This window comes from Calidris pugnax, unplaced genomic scaffold (genome assembly GCF_001431845.1).
Source record: "Calidris pugnax isolate Ruff unplaced genomic scaffold, ASM143184v1 scaffold231, whole genome shotgun sequence".
In the NCBI taxonomy this organism is placed as follows: Eukaryota; Metazoa; Chordata; class Aves; order Charadriiformes; family Scolopacidae; genus Calidris; species Calidris pugnax.
In genome coordinates, this window is record NW_015090996.1 from 461,901 (window position 1) to 485,639 (window position 23,739).

The 23,739-nt window shown below is 36.5% G+C and overlaps 1 protein-coding gene across 1 annotated transcript in view; it reads right to left on the bottom strand.

Moving 5' to 3' along the window:
- Nucleotides 1–23,739, bottom strand: part of AHI1 (Abelson helper integration site 1) — a 143,928-nt gene that overhangs the window by 59,551 nt on the left and 60,638 nt on the right. Inside the window, exons 18-20 of the mRNA XM_014955384.1 lie at nucleotides 20,716–20,856; nucleotides 19,028–19,230; nucleotides 8,005–8,122 (exon numbers count right to left, since the gene is read on the bottom strand). Of these exons, the coding sequence (XP_014810870.1) occupies nucleotides 8,005–8,122; nucleotides 19,028–19,230; nucleotides 20,716–20,856 (462 nt within the window). The remainder of the gene's footprint in view (nucleotides 1–8,004; nucleotides 8,123–19,027; nucleotides 19,231–20,715; nucleotides 20,857–23,739) is intronic.

The following is a 23,739-nucleotide window of genomic DNA, read 5'->3' on the forward strand; positions in this document are numbered from 1 at the left end:
TAAAAATATAGATTTATTTTTTTTTAATTTACTTGGTTTTGCTCCCTTGTCAAAGGACCTAGGTCTCCTTTTTTTGGCATACATACATAATCTAGCTTAAAAATATAGATTTATTTTTTTATATTTACTTGGCTTTGCTCCCTTGTCAAAGGACCTAGGTCTCCTGCTGGGAGGAGGAGATGCTTCCCTCCTGTGCACCAAGGCTGCTACTGGGTCTTTTGCACAGTCCTCCCAGCTCCTCTGGAAACTCTGGAAACAGAAGGATCAGAGCAAAACAAGGAGGGATCAATCTGCTCATTTTATTCACTCGGGCTTACTGCTGAACAGACAGCATCCTTGCTGACCTGAACTTTCTGCTGGCCAGAGAAGGGGTACTTTACTGCAGAGTCCTTGGGCAGAAGAACTGTTTCCACCTCTGAAACCTGCCAAAAATGCTCTCTGTCAACACTTGCTGTCTTGTGGCTCAATAGCTGAAAAATTACAAGCTCTATCTGAAAGTCCAGAGAAGCTCAGGCTGAAAACAGTTAACAGGACCTCTCTACTTAGGAATTAATTAGATTTGCTTGTTTTAGGATCCACATAATTGAGAAAGTAAGGGCACACTCAGGCCAAATCACTCTTGGCAGCGTCTTTCCACAGTGCTACGTCACACCCTGGTTTTGCAATCTGTGGCCTCTGCTGCCAAACAGAGAGTAATGCTTCATTTAATCCACACCCTTGTATAATTTGGCTGCGAGTACTTCCTTTACCCTGAAGGCACAGCAGTAATTACCCTAACATACACCAATTTCAAGTAAATATAAATGGTGTTCTTTTGATAAAGTTTTTGGAATCTTCAAAGATTGCTGTTATTGTGCTCTGTATTTAGTGTAATTTTTAGTGAAATATTTTAATTAACTTGCCTACAAGAAACATGGAAAAGAACATATAATAAAGGAACACGTGTATCTTTGATCTCAGTATAAACAATTCTAGCAAGTTTAACTAGAAAATACAAACTCTTCTGACATTTATAACATCTTATCAATCAGATAGAGGAAACTGGATAACCAACCTTTTAAAACAGAAGAAGTAGATTGTCATTAATGTTAATGGTTTTGTCTCTATGTCTTTACTATCCTGTTGGAACATTTTTGTGGTTAGACGGATCTATTTATGCACCTTTTGTCTTCAAATTAAAAATTCGTTTTTACTATTCATTTTATAGCTGTAAACACTCAGCTCTTCTGCTTTAAAATGAGGTCCCTTGTTTCTCGAGCCAAGACATTGGTAACTGACGCTGGTGGCACAGAGCTGTGAGGAAGTTCTTTCCACTGCAGAATCACCAGAGCTGCTCGTAAACCATGGTGAGGGCAGGGTTGTGTCCTGGTACTCTTAATTCTTATTTACTGCCTAGGTCAGCTCCAAGGTGGAACATCCCGGAGGTGGCTCTAGTCATCTCGATTCTGGGGAGACCTTAGAGCCCCTTCCAGTCCCTGAAGGGGCTACAGGAGAGATGGGGAGGGACTCTTGGTCAGGGACGGGAGTGATAGGACAAGGGGTAATGATTTTAAACTGAAAGAGGGGAGATTTAGATTGGATTTCAGGAAGAAATTATTTCCTGTGAGGGTGGTGAGACACTGGAAGAGGTTGCCCAGAGAAGCTGTGGCTGCCCCATCCCTGGAGGGGTTCAAGGCCAGGCTGGATGGGGCTTGGAGCAACCTGGTCTGGTGGGAGGTGTCCCTGCCCATGGCAGGGGGTTGGAACTGGATGATCTTTAAGGTCCCTTCCAACCCAAACTATTCTATGGTTCTATGATTCTATGATTGAGCAGAAGAAATAAGATGAGGGAAGTACAGGCACAGGTTGGCTGCAGATGACAATCGAGCCTTTGTGATCTATTTGCACTACGAAACTGAAACACCATCTTCAAGTGCCTTCCCTTCAAAATGTAAATAGTATAGCAAAATAGATAAAATAAACAAACAGGCATGAAAAATAAATAAATCTTGTGATGGGTTATTTTCTTTTTTTTTTTAAAGAAAATTAACTTTGAGAAAAAGTTGAATTTTACAGTTCTTCCATTCTGGTATGAGCAAATAATAATAATAAAAAGGTTTTATTTGCTTTCTCCCTTCTCTTTTATACTTTTCCCCTAACTAATAGTGAGAGACATCAATATCTTAAAATGAATGATCATTTTCCCCAGGGGAGTTCCCATTCAAATTAACCCACAGACGTATTAAAAAAAACATTTTAGACCTAATGTTCTTCTGCTTTTGGTAAAAACATTTTTACCAAACTTCAGTGTAGTTAAGTCAGTTCACACTTGCTGAATATCTGTTCTGGGGTGTTGAGCTGGTGCTTTGTCTCTACTCAGCTCTCCTACCCTCTGTTGAAAGATAAAAAGAAATTCTGGTAATTGGATATAAAACTTAATCTGTTATCATAATTTCTCTGTGACTTTGCAGTGCTTTATGCTTAAAATAAAGCCTTGTAATTAATGTAAAGGCATTATCTTTGGTTAATAGGAGAAAATAAAAAACTCCTAAAATCCTTTTGTGCAGGCCTGCGTTATTTTTTTAATATCACCAAGAAAAAGCCCAGCAGACTCACCGCTACTAATGACTTGGTGAGACTGTCTTTGTGAGTTTATTAAATGTTACCTACTTCCCTTTTGTAAGCCTTCTCATACATAAAAGTAATGAAAATTAGTTTCCATCCCAGCAGCTCGTGTTACACTCAAACCACTTTTAACTAATAGTGTGGGTACCGAACCACTTTTGGGTACGTATTCGCTGCTCTTCACCACAATACGCTCCTGCCCCAATTTTAAGAAGATGTGGGGCTGAAAAGAAATATCTCAAAGTGACTTAGGCATTATGGCAAATTTCCATAGCTCTGATCTGTGCGGCCCTGCAGGCTTAATTGCTTTCCCCGTTAACAGCAAATCTAAATGAAGCTGTTGGGTGAACTAATGAGGCAACACACAACACAGTTTAACAGGGAATGGATAAACCCGGAGTCTTTCAAGACAAAATTGAGAGTTCTCCTCTTGTCTTTATCTTCTCCACAAGAAGTATTTTACACACACTCAAGCTATCTCCCCTTAAAAATTAATACAAAGAGATTCTACTCCTATTTTCAAATTTGGTAAAATACAGCATTTAGAGTAGTGTGTTAGCATAACAAAAATAAATAATGTAGGTATTCAGTGATCTTTGTACCATTCAATTCACTTGCATGGACTGGACCCCAGTAAACATATTTTTCCAACTGGTGCTCTTACTGGCACTCCCACTAAACAAAAAATTGGTCCCCCAAGGTCAGCATTATCTAAGTTCACCACAGAAGTGGTGAAGTGGCTGTACCACATGCTTTCTCCTAATCATCTTCTGTTTGTCAACCAGTTCCTTCGGTCCTCATTGAAAATGCCACCGCCCTGTCTCCAAACACAGCCAGAGATATACTACAAATACTGTATTTCATGTTAATCTTGGATTATGTAGCACACATACACACAGCCTTCCATTAATATATACTCTGTCAATTTTTTTAATATCTCTTCAGGATATTTCTTTTTTTTTCCAGGGTATTTTATTGTTTTTTTTTCAAGATATTTTATATCAGTCTCTTCAAAATATTTTATTACTGTTCATTCTCAAATTAGAAAACTAAATTATTCTAAGCTATTCAGGAAAACGCAATTCAATTGTTCATTTGATATATTTTCAATGATAGTTTGCATGAGTCTTTTTGCCTCTAAGAGCTTCTAAATAAGACATGACAAGAATAAAGCCAGACTGAACTAGCCTTCTACACGTTCTCCTTCCTGTGTCAGAAACAAGATAAATATCCCCAAAAGAAACAAACAAAAACATTAACGTCTTCCAGGACTGTAGTTATACTGAAGATAGATGTTGAAGGCTTGGGGAGAAAGCATGAAATATTGAAAAAAAAGTAATCAATGATACCAACATACATATGAAGATGTAACTTTTGACAGTGATTCTGCACTATCCCTGCACAAATGTGAATTATGCTACTTGTACCTCCTTTTTCTGCTTCTAAAAATCAAGAATCAAAATAGTATTTTAAGAGCACTTAGTTGATGCCTAAATATTGTCGATATCTTTGATGTAGAAACCTTTTTTTACTGGTTGCTTGGGACTCAAAAAAGAAGTTTTAAATAGTCTGTCGAATACAACAGAGGACATAAATGCAAACTTTTGTTAGTACCTTGAGAACAAAAAAGAGGGCTCTGGAGTTTTCACTTTATACAGGTGGAAAATACCTTTGACTGTCAGTTGTGTTAATGGAGAGAAAATTTCTAATTGTTCTTAACCCTGCCAAAGTGCTGTGTTTTTTGTTTTTAAGGTTTTTTAAAGATACAAGAACCATCACGTTTCCAGCACATACGTAATTAATTTTTAAGAGCAAGTTTAATTAACTGGTTTTACTGAAGTCAAATTTTTAGTGAAAAGATCTGTGCAGTATTTATAATCGAGCTTTACTCTCCCACATAGTTAACAATTAGGGTCACTGCTAATTACAATTCAAGAAAACACGCCCTGAACGCAGTGGGAGTTACTGAAGAGACACTTTATTTTTTGAATAAAGCCTAAAAACGCAAGCCATTTCTTTCATGGCTTGCCATGGATCTGCAAAACAGTGTCTGAGAGCACAAGAAGGTGACTTCACTATCCAAAGATGCTCATGATCTCAAGGAGGGAAGGCAAACAAAACCAGAGGAGATCTTAACGTCTCTCAGAGAATGGGTAACTGAAAGCTGGAGATTTTGCTGCTTCCTTATTTGTTTAAAAAAATAACAACTAGGAAATGGGCTATCCTGGAAGGAGGTACAAAGAAAAGACAGGAATGTCTAAACCAAGTCCTGGGTAATCACTGAATGGTACGGGGTTGGAAGGGACCTCTGGACATCATCTTGTCCAACCCCCTGCCAGAGCAGGGTCACCCACAGCAGGCTGGATAGGAACACATCTAGGTGGGTTTGGAATGTCTCCAGAGATGGAGACTCCACCACCTCTCTGAGCAGCCTGTTCCAGGGCTCTGCCACCCTCACAGGAAAGAAGTTCCTCCTCATGTTGAGATGGAACTTCCTGTGTTCAAGTTTGCGTGTTAGAAGTTACAGCACCTCAACATGCAGAAATCGATCACTAGCACATTATTTCATTTTATATGGAGTCATTTCATAAAGACAACCATTCACCTTTTTTAAAAATTGATTGAATAAGCAGAAAGAGGTGCTCAACTTAAGTCTCTAAAACATTATAGAACAGAGGGAAGACTGAAACAAAAAGGGGCATCTTTGCTGTTACACTATGAAATACTCAAGGACACGTGAACCCAAGAAGTTTCAATTTAATCAAGTTTGTTTTCACAAAATAGCATTGCTGAGGGAAGGGGCTGTATTGGAGTAACAAATACCATTGACCCATCATCATTCTAATATAGCCCCTAACCTAATAAAAGACCTAGATTATTAAATTGTCTTGTTAAAAGAAGAAAGTGCTGCATGTAACCAGGCTACTACACTGTCACAAGACATCAGCTGCAACTTTATCAAGTGAATACAGCATGAAGATACACCAGGTACGTGGTTAAAACCATTGCTAACAGAGCTTTCCACATGCTGCCTGTAGGGACTTCACTCTCATGGAAATTCCACTTTTTGCTTTAAGAAGCACTAAATACACAGCAAAAGGTGACAGGAAAGTGTGAGAATGAGAAGACTGAATAACTGCCAATATAACCCTCAAGAACACATAACCCAATGCTGAATAAAAGTGAAGGATCTCTATTACAGGCAGTTGTTAACTATGCAAGATCCCAATAACATATGTACAGAAAAGCATATATATTATGTATACAAAACCAACACATAAAAAAAAAAAAAGAGGTTTTGTGCTTCCAGCACAATCCATAAATGAATGGATCTGTTTTAAGTACAGATTTTCTATTATTCAAAAGTAAAATTAAACTGGCAGTTAGGAGCTATGAACACAAGCACCCATCTTAACATGTTATAACCAATGGGGAAAGATGAAATAGTGGAGTAAATTTTTCTCATGTGTTTCACTGAAAGCAACTCTATCACAGTAGAACAACTTGGAGGCCCCAAAAATGATGGCGAAGTAGGATTTTAAAATATTTTCTTACAGGAAAATAAATTTCAGTTGTGGCCCACCAGCATTTTTACAGTCTTTTCCCCTTAAGAATCTTCATTTTCTCATTGCTTTCACTGGCTGCTGAAAGGCCATTAAAATGTACCTCTTTTACAATACTTCTGTTGCACAAATAATATCCTGTACTTGAGGATCATCTTGAAGTATTAGTCAGTTTTGGAAACAACTACACCAGGAGGTGCACATCAACAGCTGTAACAATCCTGAACTTGAGGATCATCTTGAAGTATTAGTCAGTTTTGGAAACAACTACACCAGGAGGTGCACATCAACAGCTGTAACATAAAACTATCTACATTCATGCTATTTAAGAAGTCTCCATCCACACATTTATCTGTGCTTCTGCATAAAGTGATATTGAAGACAATAAAATGCACTGGTTTGAGCAATATCAGGTACAGCCATTTAAAACAACTTAAAGTATACGTTAATGTTCTTTAAGGGGTTAGTCCACTTATTTTAAATATTCACAATATGCAAGACACCATATGTATTCTACTGTTTCTGTAAGATTTACACACTCTGGAAACAATAAACATCTGCTGTGTGACAGATGGTCCACTTATTTTAAATATTCACAATATGCAAGACACCATATGTATTCTACTGTTTCTGTAAGATTTACACACTCTGGAAACAATAAGCATCTGCTGTGTGACAGATTAATATTATTATGCCTCTAAGCTCTTTTGTTAAGGTAGAAAAATGGAAATACAGAGGTTAATTGGTGTGTGGCCATTTGCACTGTGAATTAGCAACTAAGAGCAATTCTCAGATTAATGGTCAATTTTTCAGATCATGCTAAAGACTCTTTCCAATGCCACTCAGAAAAAGTAATCATAACCTGCTTCGTGAAGAAAATTGCCTTTAGGAGACAATTCCTTATAATTATAGAGACTGTTCCTATCTTTACTATCTACATTTTAGATATCTATTACCTGTTTTTAGTTCATTATATATTCCACCCTCCCCCTGGACTTCTTTTTACTCTTCTTAAGGACATAAGCAAAAACACTTAGAAACTAAGGTTCCAATTTTCTGTCTTATTTTATAGGTGCCCCCAAAAAAGACAAAAAGGCATGAAATTATCAATTTTATTATTAAATATTACGATTAGCAACACAACAGAGATTATTAGTAAAAGTATCACAAAAATGCGTTATTTCATTGTTTGCCTTTTTCTCAAAATCTTTGAATACAAAATATCTTTAGGAACAAATCCCTAAAATCAGATTAAACATAACTGCGAGTAGACTACTGAGCACTATACTTCTTAAGTAAACTGCTTTTCTTATTAGTGTTTTCTTATATCAACACATATGCTTTTAAAAATATGACTTTATTGTTTTGCAGTGCCTGTGTTTAAGGTACTTTAGTAAGTATTAAAATGTTATCAAAATATTAAATTAAGAATAGCTGGCAATCTCATACAGTTGTAGGAATTCACAGCACTAATAAATGTGTGTACAGTTTAAAGAAAAAAAAGCAGTATGATTTTATTGTTTTGCAGTGTTTAAGGTACTTTAGTAGGTATTAAAATGTTATCAAAATATTAAATTAAGAATAGCTGGCAATCTCATCCAGTTCTAGGAACTCACAGCACTAATAAATGAGTGTACATTTTAAAGAAAAAAAAGCAGTATGAGGGAATATGTATCACTATGGGACTGTATCACACTGCTCTTTATAAACAACATCACATAAAACAACCAGAACAAGAGCTGCACAATAAAATCTATAAAGGCAGAAAAAAAAAAATCTTCGGGGAATTTATTACCCATTCCCTATAGAGAGTGAAGAAATAAAGAAAGCAACTCACCACTTTGAGCAGTGAAAGAATAGAGAGGATTCAGTGGAGTGCTCAGGGTGCCTGGCAGGCTTAGCTTGGAGTGTGGTGACAGCGATGATGGCGCAGGAAGCAAGAGATTTGAGCTCGCCTGTAATAGGAAAGACAAATCAGAAAGTGAAGTGTAATTTCCTGGGTTACTTACTGATGCAACAGCTAGAAGAGAAATATTTCCTCGCTGTAAATAACTATTAAATTCCAGGAAAATAATTAAGACTCAAGTCAATGATAGATAACGATTTCAATGGGTGGGGTTGGGGTCTCTTTTGAATATTTGGAGACAGGCTCAGAAAAATTATTGAAACAGCTATAAATTGAATTGCATGTTTACATATGGACATGAACTCTCAAGCAGCGCAAACGATATTACAGATATTACAGATATTATGGATATTACAGATATTACAGAATTGTCTGAACTGGCATCTTGTTGCATCTTCATGTACAAAAATAAAATTACATTTATATATGGTTATAAACTGATAAATGTAAAATAACTTCTCATTCTTGAATACTTAAACTACACTACAACGACAAAGAGATTACTCAATATTAGAGAGAAAAAAAAAAATCTTAAACCAGTCCTAACACAAAACAGATTTCTGCAAATCAATAAAGCATACTTAGACCAAAACACCAGATTCCTCCTGTATGTAAACTACACAAAAAAGCCTTTTGTGTCCAAATTTCTATAGCAACAAAGACAATGTAGTTAAAATTTGGTTTGCTATGGCGTTTCTTGATATACATGCACCTATTACAAAGCAAAAACCTTTCCCAAACTTTTCTCTTGTGTATTATCCCATGGAGTCTATGTGAAAAATATACTATGACAATCTCAGGCTTTTATGTGATCCAATTGAGAATTTTACTGGTTTTAAGACACATTTGCACTGGTTGCCTTGATATTACCGTCAAAAGGAAGGGAAAACAGGCCTTAAATGAAATATTTGTAACTATTTTCAAACAAAAAGGTTCATATAATAAAATATTTGAGAATTATTTACATAAACCAACATAATTCTTGACTCTTTCAAAAGTCAAGTCTATCCCAGAATCTAGAATTAAATGTGTATGGTCACTTAATCCAACAAAAAGCCCACACTCAGTGGGGCACCTCCTTTGGCCCCAATAAACTCTAGATCAGACCCTTAAACTTTAGTTGTGGGCCAAAACAATGATATTTTGCAAATTTTCAATTGACTGGCTTCTAAATTCTGTTCAAAGAAAGGAGACAGCTAAAACAAAGTGAATCAGTGGCTTATTTCCAGAAGTGATATAATTTATAGAACTACTATTTTTGTTATTTAATACAGATTAATGTATGCTGCTGTCATTGCCTCTGTGTTACTACACTAGACCTTCATCTTAACATCTTCATCCGAGTTTTGTGTAGCAATATGGATTTAATTCCACCAAAAGAAGTGTATTCTAAAAACATATATGCGGTATGTGTAATGACTATACTCCAAAACTGGTCAGACAGAAAAGCAAGAGAGAAAATCAGATTAACCCTGAACTGATTAATAAAAAAAAAAAATTATCAAACCAGTTAGAGTTTACCGTCACGTACAAATTTAATGTTAGTAAATACTAGTTGTGAAATGTAAGCAGAATGGAGAGGCCTGTTTTTCTAACAAAATCAATCTGCTTTTCTGATATTTATGTATGCAAGTGACTAAGTTTCATTAATATAAAGTTTTCTCTGGTACACACAAATATGGTGGAAAGGCATTAGGTATGTGTTTACTCGAACACAGAAAAATAACCTGTTCTGTAAATATTGGGAATTGGACTAGATGATCTCTATGGTCCCTTCCAACTCTTCCAAGAGCAAATTGTTCAAACCAGCACTTAACAGACACTTTCCTGTTTCATCCTGGAGGGGAGAAAAAGATCAGGAGAAAGTTGCCTTGACTGTTGTGCTTGAATGAATTATAGAAGAGATACAGAACTCTGTATGTAAATTATTCCTGTACAGTACTTAATCCCTTCTCTTTATTTTCCTACTGTATTACCCAAATACTCTCATTTTCCATGACAAATAGCTCACTTTGAAACCACACGCAATCGCCACGTGCATTAGAAGATTGAATGTAGGCTCCTGGACATTTAAGAAAATTGGTCTTTTGAAAATGCAAAGTAAGTTCTATCTTACAACTCTTCCTTCCTCTCCAAGTCCTTAAAAGCAAGACAAAAAGACATTTTTATAAGAGATATACAAAAGGAAGTTTTAAATTTAAGCAGTCTTACAGGAGTGAATGGCAGTCAAGCTCAAAGTAGGTGAGCTGGAAAGGACTGTCCATTCAAAGTAAACGCAAAATCAGAGTTTTGATGACCTTTCTGCCATTATTTAGACCTCCAAAAGGCCCCAATAGGGGAAAACCACACAACATAGTAACAGCAGAAGGAAGCCCTCAGCTAATAATTGAGGACTAATGATTCAGCAGAACTGTTTCCAGATGAAGTGCACTGTCCTGTGAAGAATAATTAATTCTCTTACAAAGAGGCAGACACAGACTACCTACAGAACAGGGTGAAGCAATCGGGTTTTTTTGAAACACACGCTGTGGGAAGGCATTGCTAAATACCTTTACAACAACGAGCAAAGTTGGCCAAGATATCCAACCATCAATCTACTCATTTTTCACAACAGGCTCCGCTTGCTTCATGCACAAACCACAGCTTTATCAAAGACACAGTTTACTACTATCCTGAATTGAGTAAAAGTAAGAGTTATAACATTCGTGCAGTTTTTACAGTGAAAAAAAAAAAAAAAGATACCTACATAATTTTGGCCATGTTTAAACAAAGCTGATTTGCATTTTCTTTTTTGTGTTAGGGCAGCTCTATGCAAATTATGCAAATCCACATTTTCAGTGGAACTAGTTTTCACATTAAAAGTAAATTGCATGAGACAAAAACCAGAATAACGCAGGACTTGACAAGCTGACAATAACAATTTCTCTTTTTTTCCGGAGAAAGCAATTTTATGACCTTTGCAACCAACATAATTGACATTTCCCTGTATACTTGCAAGTCAAATCAAGTCGGCCAGCTCTATGCTGCCTCTTATTCTTTTAGTTTTAGCCTTCCCTGTGGAAACTTTAGGCCTCTAGGACATTTTTTTTTTTTTACAGACAGTTCACAAACATTATTAAACCGTAATTCTGAAGAACTTCAAAGGTGACAATTGAATTTGACATAAAAACAAAACACAAATTCTGCTATTTTTCTCAATGCTAAGAAAACACATAGGCAATCATACTTCAAGTAGGAGTACAGTACTACAGCTTTTAAATTTGCAATGTAAGTTTGAATCAAGTTTACATCTACGTCAAACAGCAATCATTTCTATGGTGGCAGTGTTGAGGACTCCAAGGACGGCTGGGATTCTGTTTTGGTAGATCTGCTGCAATCACTTAGAGACTAATCTATTGTGCTTTTAACTTCTAGACTAAATGGGAAACCCAAAGACAGCTACAATAAGAAATCATCCCATTACACATAGGCAAAACCAAAACACAGATAGTTGGCTTGTCTGAAGCAAAGTGTGTGTTGAAGTGTGTTCCCCTGATGCTCCCTGCAGTCCTCTTACTCTGATTATCCACTTCAGGAGCTCATCTAGAAGGCACCACAGTTCCCTCCTGACTTGGGTGCTCCATTGTTTTACCCCAGAGAAGCCCAGAAGTGCCCAGGATATAGATACGAAAACTTAAGCAGAAGGTGCTTGATCCTACAGTTCAGATCCTACATTATCTACAGGTAATATATCTCATCACACATCTCATCAACATATCACATCACACATATATTCTCTATATTCAGTTCCTTAGTTCTGCCAGAGAGTTCTGGCATTTCAATTACCAGCTTACCACAAAACCTTTCTTCCCTTTTTTTTTTTTTTTTTAAGAAGTTTTTTTAAAGAAGAAATTAAGATTAAACATTTCTTCTTTCTTTTAGTCACAAGGAAAACCAAATTCTTTGTACAAGACACAAAAGAGTTAAGTACAGGCTCAGTTACACACAGGTGGTGTAGACTCACTCAGACATTCGGCACAGAGAGTATGACCTTTCCTGGATTGGACAGAACTGGTATTTCAGCTGAAGACCATGCCAGGATATACACATTTCAGCAGAATTGGGCAGTGTCATTACCAATAACAGTAACAAGTAGATTTGTCTTGTTTAGCAAGAGCCAACTAGATGACTATGTAAACTGTGACCTCTTCTGTGGCTTGTTATGACTCTTGCCATCAAAGAATGTATAACCAGGGAAAAAAAAAATAATAAATCCATGACCTGACTATAGTAGTTAAATTTTTAAAGGTTTGTTTGTTTGGTCTTTTTTTATGCAGATGAGAAATGGATGTAACCTGTGTCACAGACAAAACACACCCAAAGACACTTGTCCTGCAATTTTATTTCTCTTCCTACTAAGGAAAATAGACACCAGAAGTTCTTCTGGCTCACAGCTTCACAAATACATAGAGAAACCTATTCGTCCACACCTGCTGGCAAAATACATTAGGATATGATTCTAAATACAATACACACTTTCAGGTAATAATGGTAAAATACTCAGACATTTGTAGATTACCCCCCCACCCCATCCTATTTGGTTAGGCTCCAGACTATTCCAATCACACATAAAATTCCTTTTTTGGTAGATTATTTCTTTTAATCTGAGATGTTAAAAAAAGATATATTTCTGCAAAAATTTCACTATCATTCCTATTATTAAAAAAAAAAGTATATCAAGGCCTGCATGGCACTAAATTGTTTTTATAATTATGCAGTTAAACAAAATGTGTAATCTAATTTCTTACTCTGTCAAGCCCTCATTTGCTTATTCCAGAGTTTAACTGCAAAGTAACCATGAAGACAGAAAGGCCAAAAAAACCCTGAACCCTGAACAGATTTCCCTAGAATAAGCAGCACCTTCGGATGCAAAGATGTAAAGTTATTTTCTGTATCTTTTAATTGAATAAAAACCAAATTGTTTTCCTCAGCACAAAAAATAAAAGGAATGTACAAAACTTTATTAAAAATTCCTTAGAGGTTTAATCTTGTATATCTTTCTTTAACCCTCAACTTGCAGTATCTCAGTATTTGAGCCATGATCAGTGCTCTTTTCTTCACCTGACGGTGCAAGAACCTCTATTACATCCCCAAAAACCATTAATAAAAACAAGATGTTAATTGACTCAGAGCACGTTTATGGTATTTTTTCTTCATAAATGGTTCTTAATAAAAGCTGCTTTCTCCAGACCTTGGTGACAATGAGGCAGCTGTCACAATGAAATATCATTTGCTGTTTTTTTACCAGCATGAGTGAATCCAGCCTTCTCTGCTCTAAAATATGATTTGAATAAACATAGTATTACTCAGATGTCCCTGCTTGCTTTGTTCAGCAGGGAGAAAACAAACAGTGAGTAACTTTTCCTTACCACTGTGCAAATGTTTATGGTAAGAAAATTGATGGCAGAACTGGAAATGAAATGAAAGGACCAATGAGTACAATCCACACACTAAAAATGCTTAACACCATCTTATTTTACCCCCTGATAAAATTATTATGATGGATATAGTTTTAGGAAATTAATTTCTCGTGTTTGACAAACCTTTTACATAAAACATAAGCCACTAAGAGAAACATAGTGTTGGAAAAGGTCAGCAATGCAACAAAATCTTCCATCACAGCTGATTGCAGCTTATTATTGCTACTGTACACCTCTATTCACATAGTAAGGGCAGCAAATATTAAGTAAAAATTTAAGACAGATATCCCATGTTTACAGGGCAGATGAAAGGCCACTGCTGTATAAGAATTGCTGTCCTGGTATTTTAATTAGATTCATACAGGTTGCTTCCTTCACTTGAGTAAAAGGCTGAAAGCATGCAGATTTAAATTCCATAGTCACAGTAAAACTTTTAACGACTCCCTACAGTAACAGAAATTTGTGCATACAACAAAAGATGCCCACAATTCCTCATTAACTTTTGTAATTAGAAGAAGAAAGAAAGAAATAGTAGAGAAATAGTTTGAACTAGAAATTCTTTGCAACTATATCTAACGCTAAACAGAAACTTGGAGAGAGGAAAAAGTCCTCAATATAACTAAATTATGTATTTGAGGTATTCAGTAAATATTGCTATGACCAGATATTTGAAAGTAAGACTAACAATTACTGCAGAGTAACTAATTGTGGTAAATGCATACAGATCAGTATGAGAATAGAGTGTGTGAAACTACTCATATCACGTCTGTGCCAAAGTTCCTTCACTTAGAAAAAAGTCTTCTTTCTTTTGCATCTATTGTGAATGTTGTTTTTAAATCTATCTGATGTTTGCTAAAAAGGAGGCATGCATAGAAAAAAATTCTTTCTAGGCAAAGAATATTCTAATCTAGGAAAATATTAGAAATTTTTAAGGATCTGACCTGCTTTGTAAGATTTTCACAGATGCAGGGGAAAAAACTGCATCAACCAACCACAGAGAATTTGTTCACAGCTACTTGTTCAACTTTTTCTAACACAGGCAACTTAATTAAAACTGGCAAATTTAATGAACTGACAAGGAAAAGTCAGTTTCCAAACCCTTACTTTATAACAAACTATTTCTTCAAAACATACGAAGTAAAATTCTGGCAAAACTTTCATAAGCTATTTATTATTTTACCTATATAAAGCTTCTAGTAATACTTCGGTCATTTCCTATCAACAATCACTTTATTCAGTCACAGTGATTCAACAGTATCTGCTTGGCCAGTCCAGTAAATGAAATGCACAGGGTTATAGGATTTCAGATCCAAAACGGGTTCTACCGTGCCTCATAAAACACAACCTTATAAGTCCGCAGGTGGGAGTAGCCATGTTTAAAATAATAATTGCAACAGAAGTTCCTAGAGCAAGAAAAGCATTTCCTAGCATTCTGAAGAGGATCAGGAAAAACTATACAGCACTATTCAAAAGCACCTATTTAATTTAAAAGCCCTCACTCCAGTGGAAAGCACTGCACAGGTCACCAGAAAAATGACCGCCTACTTTACAGGATCAGGTTCTCTACTAATACGATAATTAATAAACTAAACTGAACTTCCGTCTTCAGGTAGAAGTTGTAGTAAGTTACTATAGGACTTTTCTCTTCCTGATCTGGATGTCCCATCCCTGGATGGGGTTCAAGGCCAGGCCTGGATGGGGCTTGGAGCAACCTGGTCTGGTGGGAGGTGTCCCTGCCCAGGGCAGGGGGTTGGAACTCAATGATCTTTAAGGTCCCTTCCAACTCTAACCATGTAGGTTAGAGTTCTAACTCTCTATGTTCTGCATCAAAACCCAGAAGCCAAGCATCGTATTTCAGAATCTACCAAAACCAAGATGATCTGGAGAATAGATTCTTACAAGATTGACAGCAGTAACATAAAAAAATACACACCACTTTGGCATTCAGTTCTGCCTCTAGGTCTTTTTTGCAGACAAAAGGACAAGTTTCCAGCTTTTCCACTTGATGGCTTAGATGGTATCAGTATCATGTTTATGTGTTCCAAAAATGTTGCGTGTTTTTTCTGCAAGGCAGTGGCTTTAAATTCTGTTCTGCTTTCACACAACAAGATATATTTTGCATCTTAACTAAATTCTAAAAGGAGACCATCTGGAAGGACTACACAGCATAGTTAGTATTGGATGTGTACTACACCAAACATCATATACGACCATACTTTATAGTCATAGAGCTTAACGATGAAAGCTCAGTACATTTGATGTAATTTGAGGCATAAGCTCTGAATTCTCTCACAGCAACTACTCCCTTAATGAATTCTGGCAGATTAATAAATACACTCAAACACACAAAACAACTCAAACAGTTGTAAGTAGTTCTGTATACAGGAAAGAATATTTTCACCTTCTACTTGTCTAGTATTGCACTTAAAACCCTCTGAGTATCAGAATTTTGAGAAACACTTTGATAACCTTTTAATAACCTTCTCCAAAAATACATTGCAAAGTAAAGACTGGAAAAGTCAAACATACTTTTAATTAATTTAGAAGTATTCACATATACAGATGAGACAGCCAAAACATAATTGATTGCAGGACAAGTACTACAGAGTGTAGATACAGATGCTGTCCTTAAGAGCTACAAAGTTTTTTTTTTCCTCCTTCAAATTATAGCATGAAAATTTTGATATAAACATCACAATTTCCGAGCTAGGATATTATACCTTTAAAAGAAGCCCTCCTGCCCCCATCTACATGACATATATCGCCCCTTTGTTATGCAAATTTACAAACAGGTATTTGGATTGCTAGATGGCAGTGAAATTTTAAATACATAAATAGCAACACTGAATGAAAAAGCACTTGTAAATTCTTTCAATGACTAGAGATGGGTTGTTTCCCTATCAAAAACTTCTGTGAATAGAAACATACATTAGCATTCGTTCCTTGAGGCAGAGATAAATAACAATTGCTGCCAAGATTCACTATAGTGCAATTTCTGTAGTGGTAAAGAAGCCAATTCTGCATTCTGGTTTCATAGAGAAATTTATATTCAACTTTTGTAATAAAATGTCCTAGCTTTTGTGAATTACTAAAGCTTTAGCCCAATATTCAACTCTGCTCTAATTACACATTTTCTGGGCTAACAGGAATGGTAATGTTGCAGAGGAGAAAAGAGAAGAAAAGAAACTTTCTCTATCATTTATTTAGGTTCCTAAAGAAAAAAAGAAAATAACATTGGTTCTAAAGGGAGCTGGAAAGGAGGCACTGGTCACAACACAAAAAACCCAAGGTGATACGGGATCGTAATATTTTCTATCTAGTTTAAACCAACATTTAATGTGTTCACATTATATTTTCAAATCAGAGCTGCAGACCTCCAAACTTTGCACTTAAAAGTTAATTTTATATCCAGTGATCCCTGCTGGTTAAGTTCACACATATTGAACCCAGAGATCCCTGTGTTGGCAGATCTGCGGTTTGGAGGTTCCAGCGCCTTTGTCTCATAAAACACAACCCCAGGCATGACCTCAGGCCACGTTACTATCTCCAAGGTACACTGCCAACACGCTTGTCCCAACATGGTAACACCTACATGTCTGTGACAAGGCACTGGCACCCAAACATCACCAAAAGATAAGTATCAAGATCCTTTCAATGAAATCTCCTCCCAACCTCAGTGGTTGATAAAGCCCTGCAAGGAAGCACTCTCAGTTTTAATAAGCATCAGTTACTGCTCTGTGACTAACATCAAACAACATGGACTCTCTCAACTGCCATCGTGTACTGTTTGGAAACCCACACAGTGAGAAGACTGAGATGGCCTCTCTGACATCTCCCATACATAAGGTCTGTAGGTAGAGGGTTTATAGGATGCTGTCCAAAGCCTTAGGCATGACTCTGCTCACAGTGGACTTACCCAAACTAGTTATTGAGTATTGGATGACCTTGAGCATGACTCTGCTCACAGTGGACTTACCCAAACTAGTTATTGAGTATTGGGAGTCTAGGGTTACAAAACTCCAGCAGCTGAAAGTTATTCTCTTGGACACAGCTGTAGGCCTATCTGTTTCACCCAGCTATATGTTTCCATGGTTCTGCTAAACCAGATTTGCCTCCAACAGCCAAGAATCCCTGGCTAATCAGGGACTACACAGTTGCAGTGATAAACACTCCCAGAAATTCATTATCCCTGTCTCCTTCCTCAGATGACAAGGCATCCAGAAGAGTTAAAAGATAATTTCTCCTGGAACATCTTCCCAGACACAAGGTTACGTGCTCCATTCTCCATATGGCGTGCCTCTGAGTGATAAACAACTTGAAGGCACCAGGGCTCACCTGTAGATGAGCAGGAACAAAATAAGCAGAAGACAGAAACACGTCTTGCTTCCTTATGTGAGGCCACATGTAATTTTAGAGGCAGCAGCAATCTCCTACCATTATCCGTGTGAGGTACAGTGCGGCGTTTCATAAAGGGGTCCACTGGGAGCTCACAGTCCAGAAAGCAAAGAAGTGTTGGGAATTTAACTTAATTAAATTTATTGCTAATTACAAAACCTTTAAATACTGATTCGGGCATTGAAAAACAAGACAAATCATCAAACACCCAAAGAAAGTACTTTTCCTCCCTCTGTGTGTCAACTTTGTTTCAGACAACTCTCTCTCCTTCCTAGTCTCCAGCCTTCTTTCTTGTGCCATTACTCACTCCCTTTTGGTAAGGCCATGGGTGGTGCAGGAGAGCAGGGTCAGTGCACAGTGCCTTGCTCTTTTTGCTTTTCCTTGTTTTTAAGTCCTTTCAGCTGCTTTAGTGTGGGTCCTCCACCTGTCAAAATCCCCGTGGGGACTGTACCTGCCCAGCATGGATTCCTCCATTGGTTGCAGTCCATTAAGTGTTGTACCTCCTCTTGTGTTTTCTTTTGTGTATCTTCACACATCTCCTCCTACCTTTGCCTTCATGCCTACTCCATTATCTCCCCCTGTTATCTCCATGTGTGCAGTTTCATGTCTCCTTCATCACCCTCGTGCCTCCTCCTGTGTTTTATTCTGTCCCTCCTCACATCTTTCCCCTGTATTTCCAGTTGTGCCTCCTGACATATTTTTCTTTGCATGTCTTCTGCTCTGGTGCCTCCTGTCCCTCATCACTACCGGCCTTTCTTAAATGTGTTTCCACAGAGGTGCTAAAAGTGGATAGAAATAAAGAAAAAAAAATACTTTTCTAAAGCTCTTCCATAATGATCTATGGAGTAAATCATATGAATGCAATGGGCAGTAACAGAAGACATCCCTTGTCAATACCTGATAAACAAAAACAACTCAGTTTCATGCAATTAATCCCTTCTAAAGGGCCACTTACAGGTGCAGTAACATTAGTGAGAGATGTATTCATTTCTGAATAACAGATCCCAAGACTTCACAGAAATGTTTTGTTACTATTCCTAGAATATGAACTTTGGCTGAGAAGACTATATAACTCTGGAAATAAATTAAATTTGACTTACCATAACAGAATCGAGTTTTTGTTTCACCTTCTGCATTCTCATTGATGCTCTGGCAACACTGACAAACTGATCTGCCAGAGACATCACTGAACTTTTTTGTGCAGGAATTTCAGAAAAACTGCTCAAGAACTGGGGCCCTCTTGGTGCAGCTGTGGTAAGTGATGAGCTGAGATCTTTTACCAGTTCAGCTTCCTGTTGTGCAACTGTAGAAATAACCAATATCAATGTGTCAGGTGAAGCTTTCCATTACCATAGGAAAAAAATCAGTGACCACTGTCATTTTGCCAGACATGTCTTCAGTCGCCATAGGAAAAAAATCAGTGACTGATCACTGTCATTTTGCCAGACATGTCTTCAGTCAACCACCATCAGAATCTGTACTAATAGTGCTACAGGGAGAACCTGAAAATGACATTTTCTAACCTAGTTCAAGTGAACTTATTATACTTCAGTAGAATTTCAGAAGTTTCTAGACGTATATACAGGTAAAGGAGGCATTCTTAGGAGGTAGCCTGCTCTACCAAAAGTATAGGATACTTTTGGTGAAAGTTGTGCTCACTGTCATTTAAACAAAATGTTTGACTTTTGCAATTATTTTTGTACTGTGGTCTCAAGTCAACAAAGGTTAAAAGAATTCTTCATGAAAGTTTTGTCCAGGATATTCATAAAAGTGTTGGTGTATGTAAAAGTCACACTGCTGGAGCCTTAACTGTGTCAGTGACTAAAATTAGTATTGCTATATGATTAACTCTTTCAACACTAAGGCAGTAAGACTGTCTTCTGAAAGCAAAGTGTGAGCTTTTAACCAAAAAAGGAACAAAAAGTTAGTAGCAGACAATGTAGAAAAGACCACAACCTATGCAAAATCTTACTGGCATCAGTGGCTTGGTTAAAGCAGTCAGATGATACAAATAACTACCAGTGTGATATCTGTGTGATCTCTAAATACACACACTTAGATATATTAAACTACCCTATTAGCTTTTTAAAGGTTCACTGTCTGCTGAATAGTCAAAAAATTTTAAAGAAATCCTTCACTCAAGAAAATTTCCATTGCTCTCTAGAATGAAGATATCTTACTGGGTTGAAATTTAGTACCGAATATTTATTGCAAAGTCATTCCACTTTATTTTCCTGTAAGAGTCAACCAGTTCAACAAATAACCTAAACTGTGAGATTTGATATGAGTAATCTCATTAGTACATGGTATTTAAAAACCAAATGTACAAGGACAGGATTAGCTTTATAAATCTATGTTCACTGCAAACATAATTCAAACAAAAATTTGTTACAGATACACAAAATTTATTGGATAATTCGTATTAACATTATCTACTGTCTAGATGCAACATGATATCTGCAATAATGTCCTTAATTGAGCCAATGACAAGGCTAAAAGTAACCACAAAAACACACCACCAGAAAAGCCTCCAAAGGATGATGCCTATATATGATACGAGTGGTATAAGAATCACACAGGATGATATACAAAGACACATTTGCAAGGAACACCTAGAGCAGGTTGCTCAGGGTCATGTCCAGTTGGGTTTTGCTATCTCCCAGGATAAAGATACGGATTATCATCTAATGACTGCTTTCTTTTTCCTTCAAAAGAAGTGAAAACACTAGCAAATCCCTTCTAAAGATAAAATATTTATAGGTGTGTATCAAGAATATTTGTACTTTACCTTTATAATCATAAATGTATACAAGTATTGGCTGGTTTTTACCAAAGGCACAAAATGACACCATGTGCTCATGTGGGTGAAAGGCAACATCACGAAGTGGAGACGTAAAGGAGAGTTCAGAATATATGGCCACCTGATCTCCTACAGAAGCAAGATAAGTTTATTAATACCACGGAAACATATTTGATACAGCAAAGTAACAGTTGGTGAAAGCTTGTACTACTACACTGCAGTGACTGCCCCAGTAAATAACTATTTTTTCAGTCCATTTCCTGATTGAAAAGTAATATTTGGCATAAGACAAAAAATACTGCATGCTTTTAGGTTATTGAATAAGTCAGAAAAGTTAGTGCTGTTGCAACAGCTGCAGGAAACCCCAGAGGATGCACCAGGTGAGCTGAGTTCTCTCGTTCTGATAAGCAAGCTCTGGAGAGGTGGCGTTCCACAGGATTTGTTTGTGCTTGCATTTTGCCAGAGATCACTATCTTGCTTGTGGATTTCAATTATATAATACTGACAATAGCAGTGAAAGTTGAGCACAAAATTATTAAAAAAAATGTAAATAAAATTAGCTCTTCAGCCGGTGGCATTATGAACGCAAGTACAGTGTATAAGCAAGAGTCAGATCTTGGTGAAAACATACTATTAATAAATTTTCTCCCTCCTTTTACTTTTATTCTTTTTTAAAGTTTTCAGACAAATTATGTAGTGGCATGGATGTAAGCTAATACAGTTAGAAATGTAGAAAGAAATTCAGAACAGAACTGTTGATTAGCTGCCACTTTTAAAGTATTTATGTCTTTTTTAAAAAATTACTTAGATCGTAATTGGAGGCAAAACATAACGTCATCAAAATCAATGTGTTCTTCTACCTTGGTTTTAAAGTATTTATGTCTATTTTTAAATAATTACTTAGATCATAATTGGAGACAAAACATAATGTCATCAAAATCAATGTGTTCTTCTACCTTGTACTGTTATTTTTGTCCCTTTTACCTCACTGCACAACAAAGATGAGAGTCTTTATCTTAAATTTACTTAATACTTTTTCAGAAAGATTTTGGTAGCTACTTTGAAACTACTTAGTTTGGGAAATAATTCATGAAGAAACCTTATATTCCAAAACCAAAAATATTCCATCTCTGATCACCTTTGGGAAAAAGATGAAGTGGGTTCTCAACAAAAACCTAATTCCCAAATCCGAAAAATGCAACAGAAAGACTGGTTTCTCTAAAGCTGAGCTTAAGGTGCTCCATCCCTTCTGGATATTACAAATGCTACCTCTGCCTATTCATTTCCTCTAGAGAATTAAATCTTAGGATCTCATGCTTTGGTTATTGGGGTTGAACTGGACACTCCCCAACCTCAGCAACTCAAGTGATTCTGTGATTGCCTTGCTTTTCATTGTAGTTTATTACTAATAATCACATAATAATGTGAATGTGAATAATCACATTCACAACTACTAAAAATGAGAAAATCGTCAAAAACTAACTTAAAAATATCTCAGTGCCTGCTTAATATACCATAATACCTACATCACTGCATATTTCAGTACTTATGACAATCTTCATTTCATTCTATCATCAAAATACTCTGGGAGTCTTAACAATGAGAAATCAATGCAAAAATAAATGTTATAATTTCAAAGTTATTTTCACACCCAGATTGCATTTTTAGAAGTGAATGCAATCTTTAGGAGACTCATGTCTTCTTCATGCCAACTTGAGCTCCCAAGTAATCTAGCTATTTTGGATATTGTAGTTTAAAAGACTTACCCAATATCACACAAAAAGCCTGTAACGCAGCAGTGTTTTGAAACAATTTCCTAACCCTAGTATTGCTATCCTTGATTATTAGGACATCTTTCATCTCCACAACTATACATTCAATAGTTCCATGGCACTTTATTTCTCTAGGAATACATGGCCAAAGGTGTGGGACACAGGAGGAGATGGTGTGTCCCTACAGATAAACTGGCTTAATAATTGTGAAATGGCACACCATATTAACCCTTTCTTAGAAATTTATATGCATGTCCATTTTTCTCTCTCTCATTAAAACTCCCTGCACTTTTTAGGAATGGTAGTGGTAGAAGAACACTATCTGCTTCAAAAACTACAGGTTCCCTCTATTATACACAGATTTCAGACTTCAATTGAGTGGACAGTTCACCCTTCTAGCATGTTCATTATAATTTCTCATTTACAGGAAAAGATGAAGAGTGCGCTATACTGTTTTCAGCTAGTTCAAATATCCAATCCAATATATTATTTAAGAGAGATTTCCTCAGAGTATACATATGTAGTAAATAAGTTTCTCATGCTATGAGAGTGTAATGAGATTATTTCCCCCATGTAATTTCATGTAGAACACCAGGGACCTTTGATTTTTTGTATGGCAAGGCAAGAAAGGGAACCCATGAAATTAGAAATGATTATTTAGAAAGAGCGTTCATATCTTTAATGTGTCTTTCCAGGAGAGAACATTCAGGTGCATCTTATCAATGCATATAACTGATAGGAGTAAGACTCTTCTCAGTTTCTCCCAGAGAAAGGACAAGAGGGAATGGACACAAATTGAAATATAGGAAATTTTATTTAAAATTAAGAACAAATTTCCTTCACGTTGAGGGCGAAGGAACACTAGAACATGTTGCTCACAGAAGCTGCAGACTCTCCATCCTTTGAGATATTCAAAACCCAACTGGACAAAGCCCTGCATAACATCTGTCATGTTTTGCTTATTGGGGTTGAACTGGACACTCCCCACCCTCAGCAACTCAAGTGATTCTGTGATTGCCTTGCTTTTCATTGTAGTTTATTATTAAATAATCATATTCACAACTATTAAAAAAGAGAAAATCGTCAAAAACTAACTTAAAAATATCTCAGTGCCTGCTTAATATACCATAATACCTACATCACTGCATATTTCAGTATTTATGACAATCTTCATTTCATTTTATCAAAATACTCTGGGAGTCTTAACAATGAGAAATCAATGCAAAAATAAATGTTATAA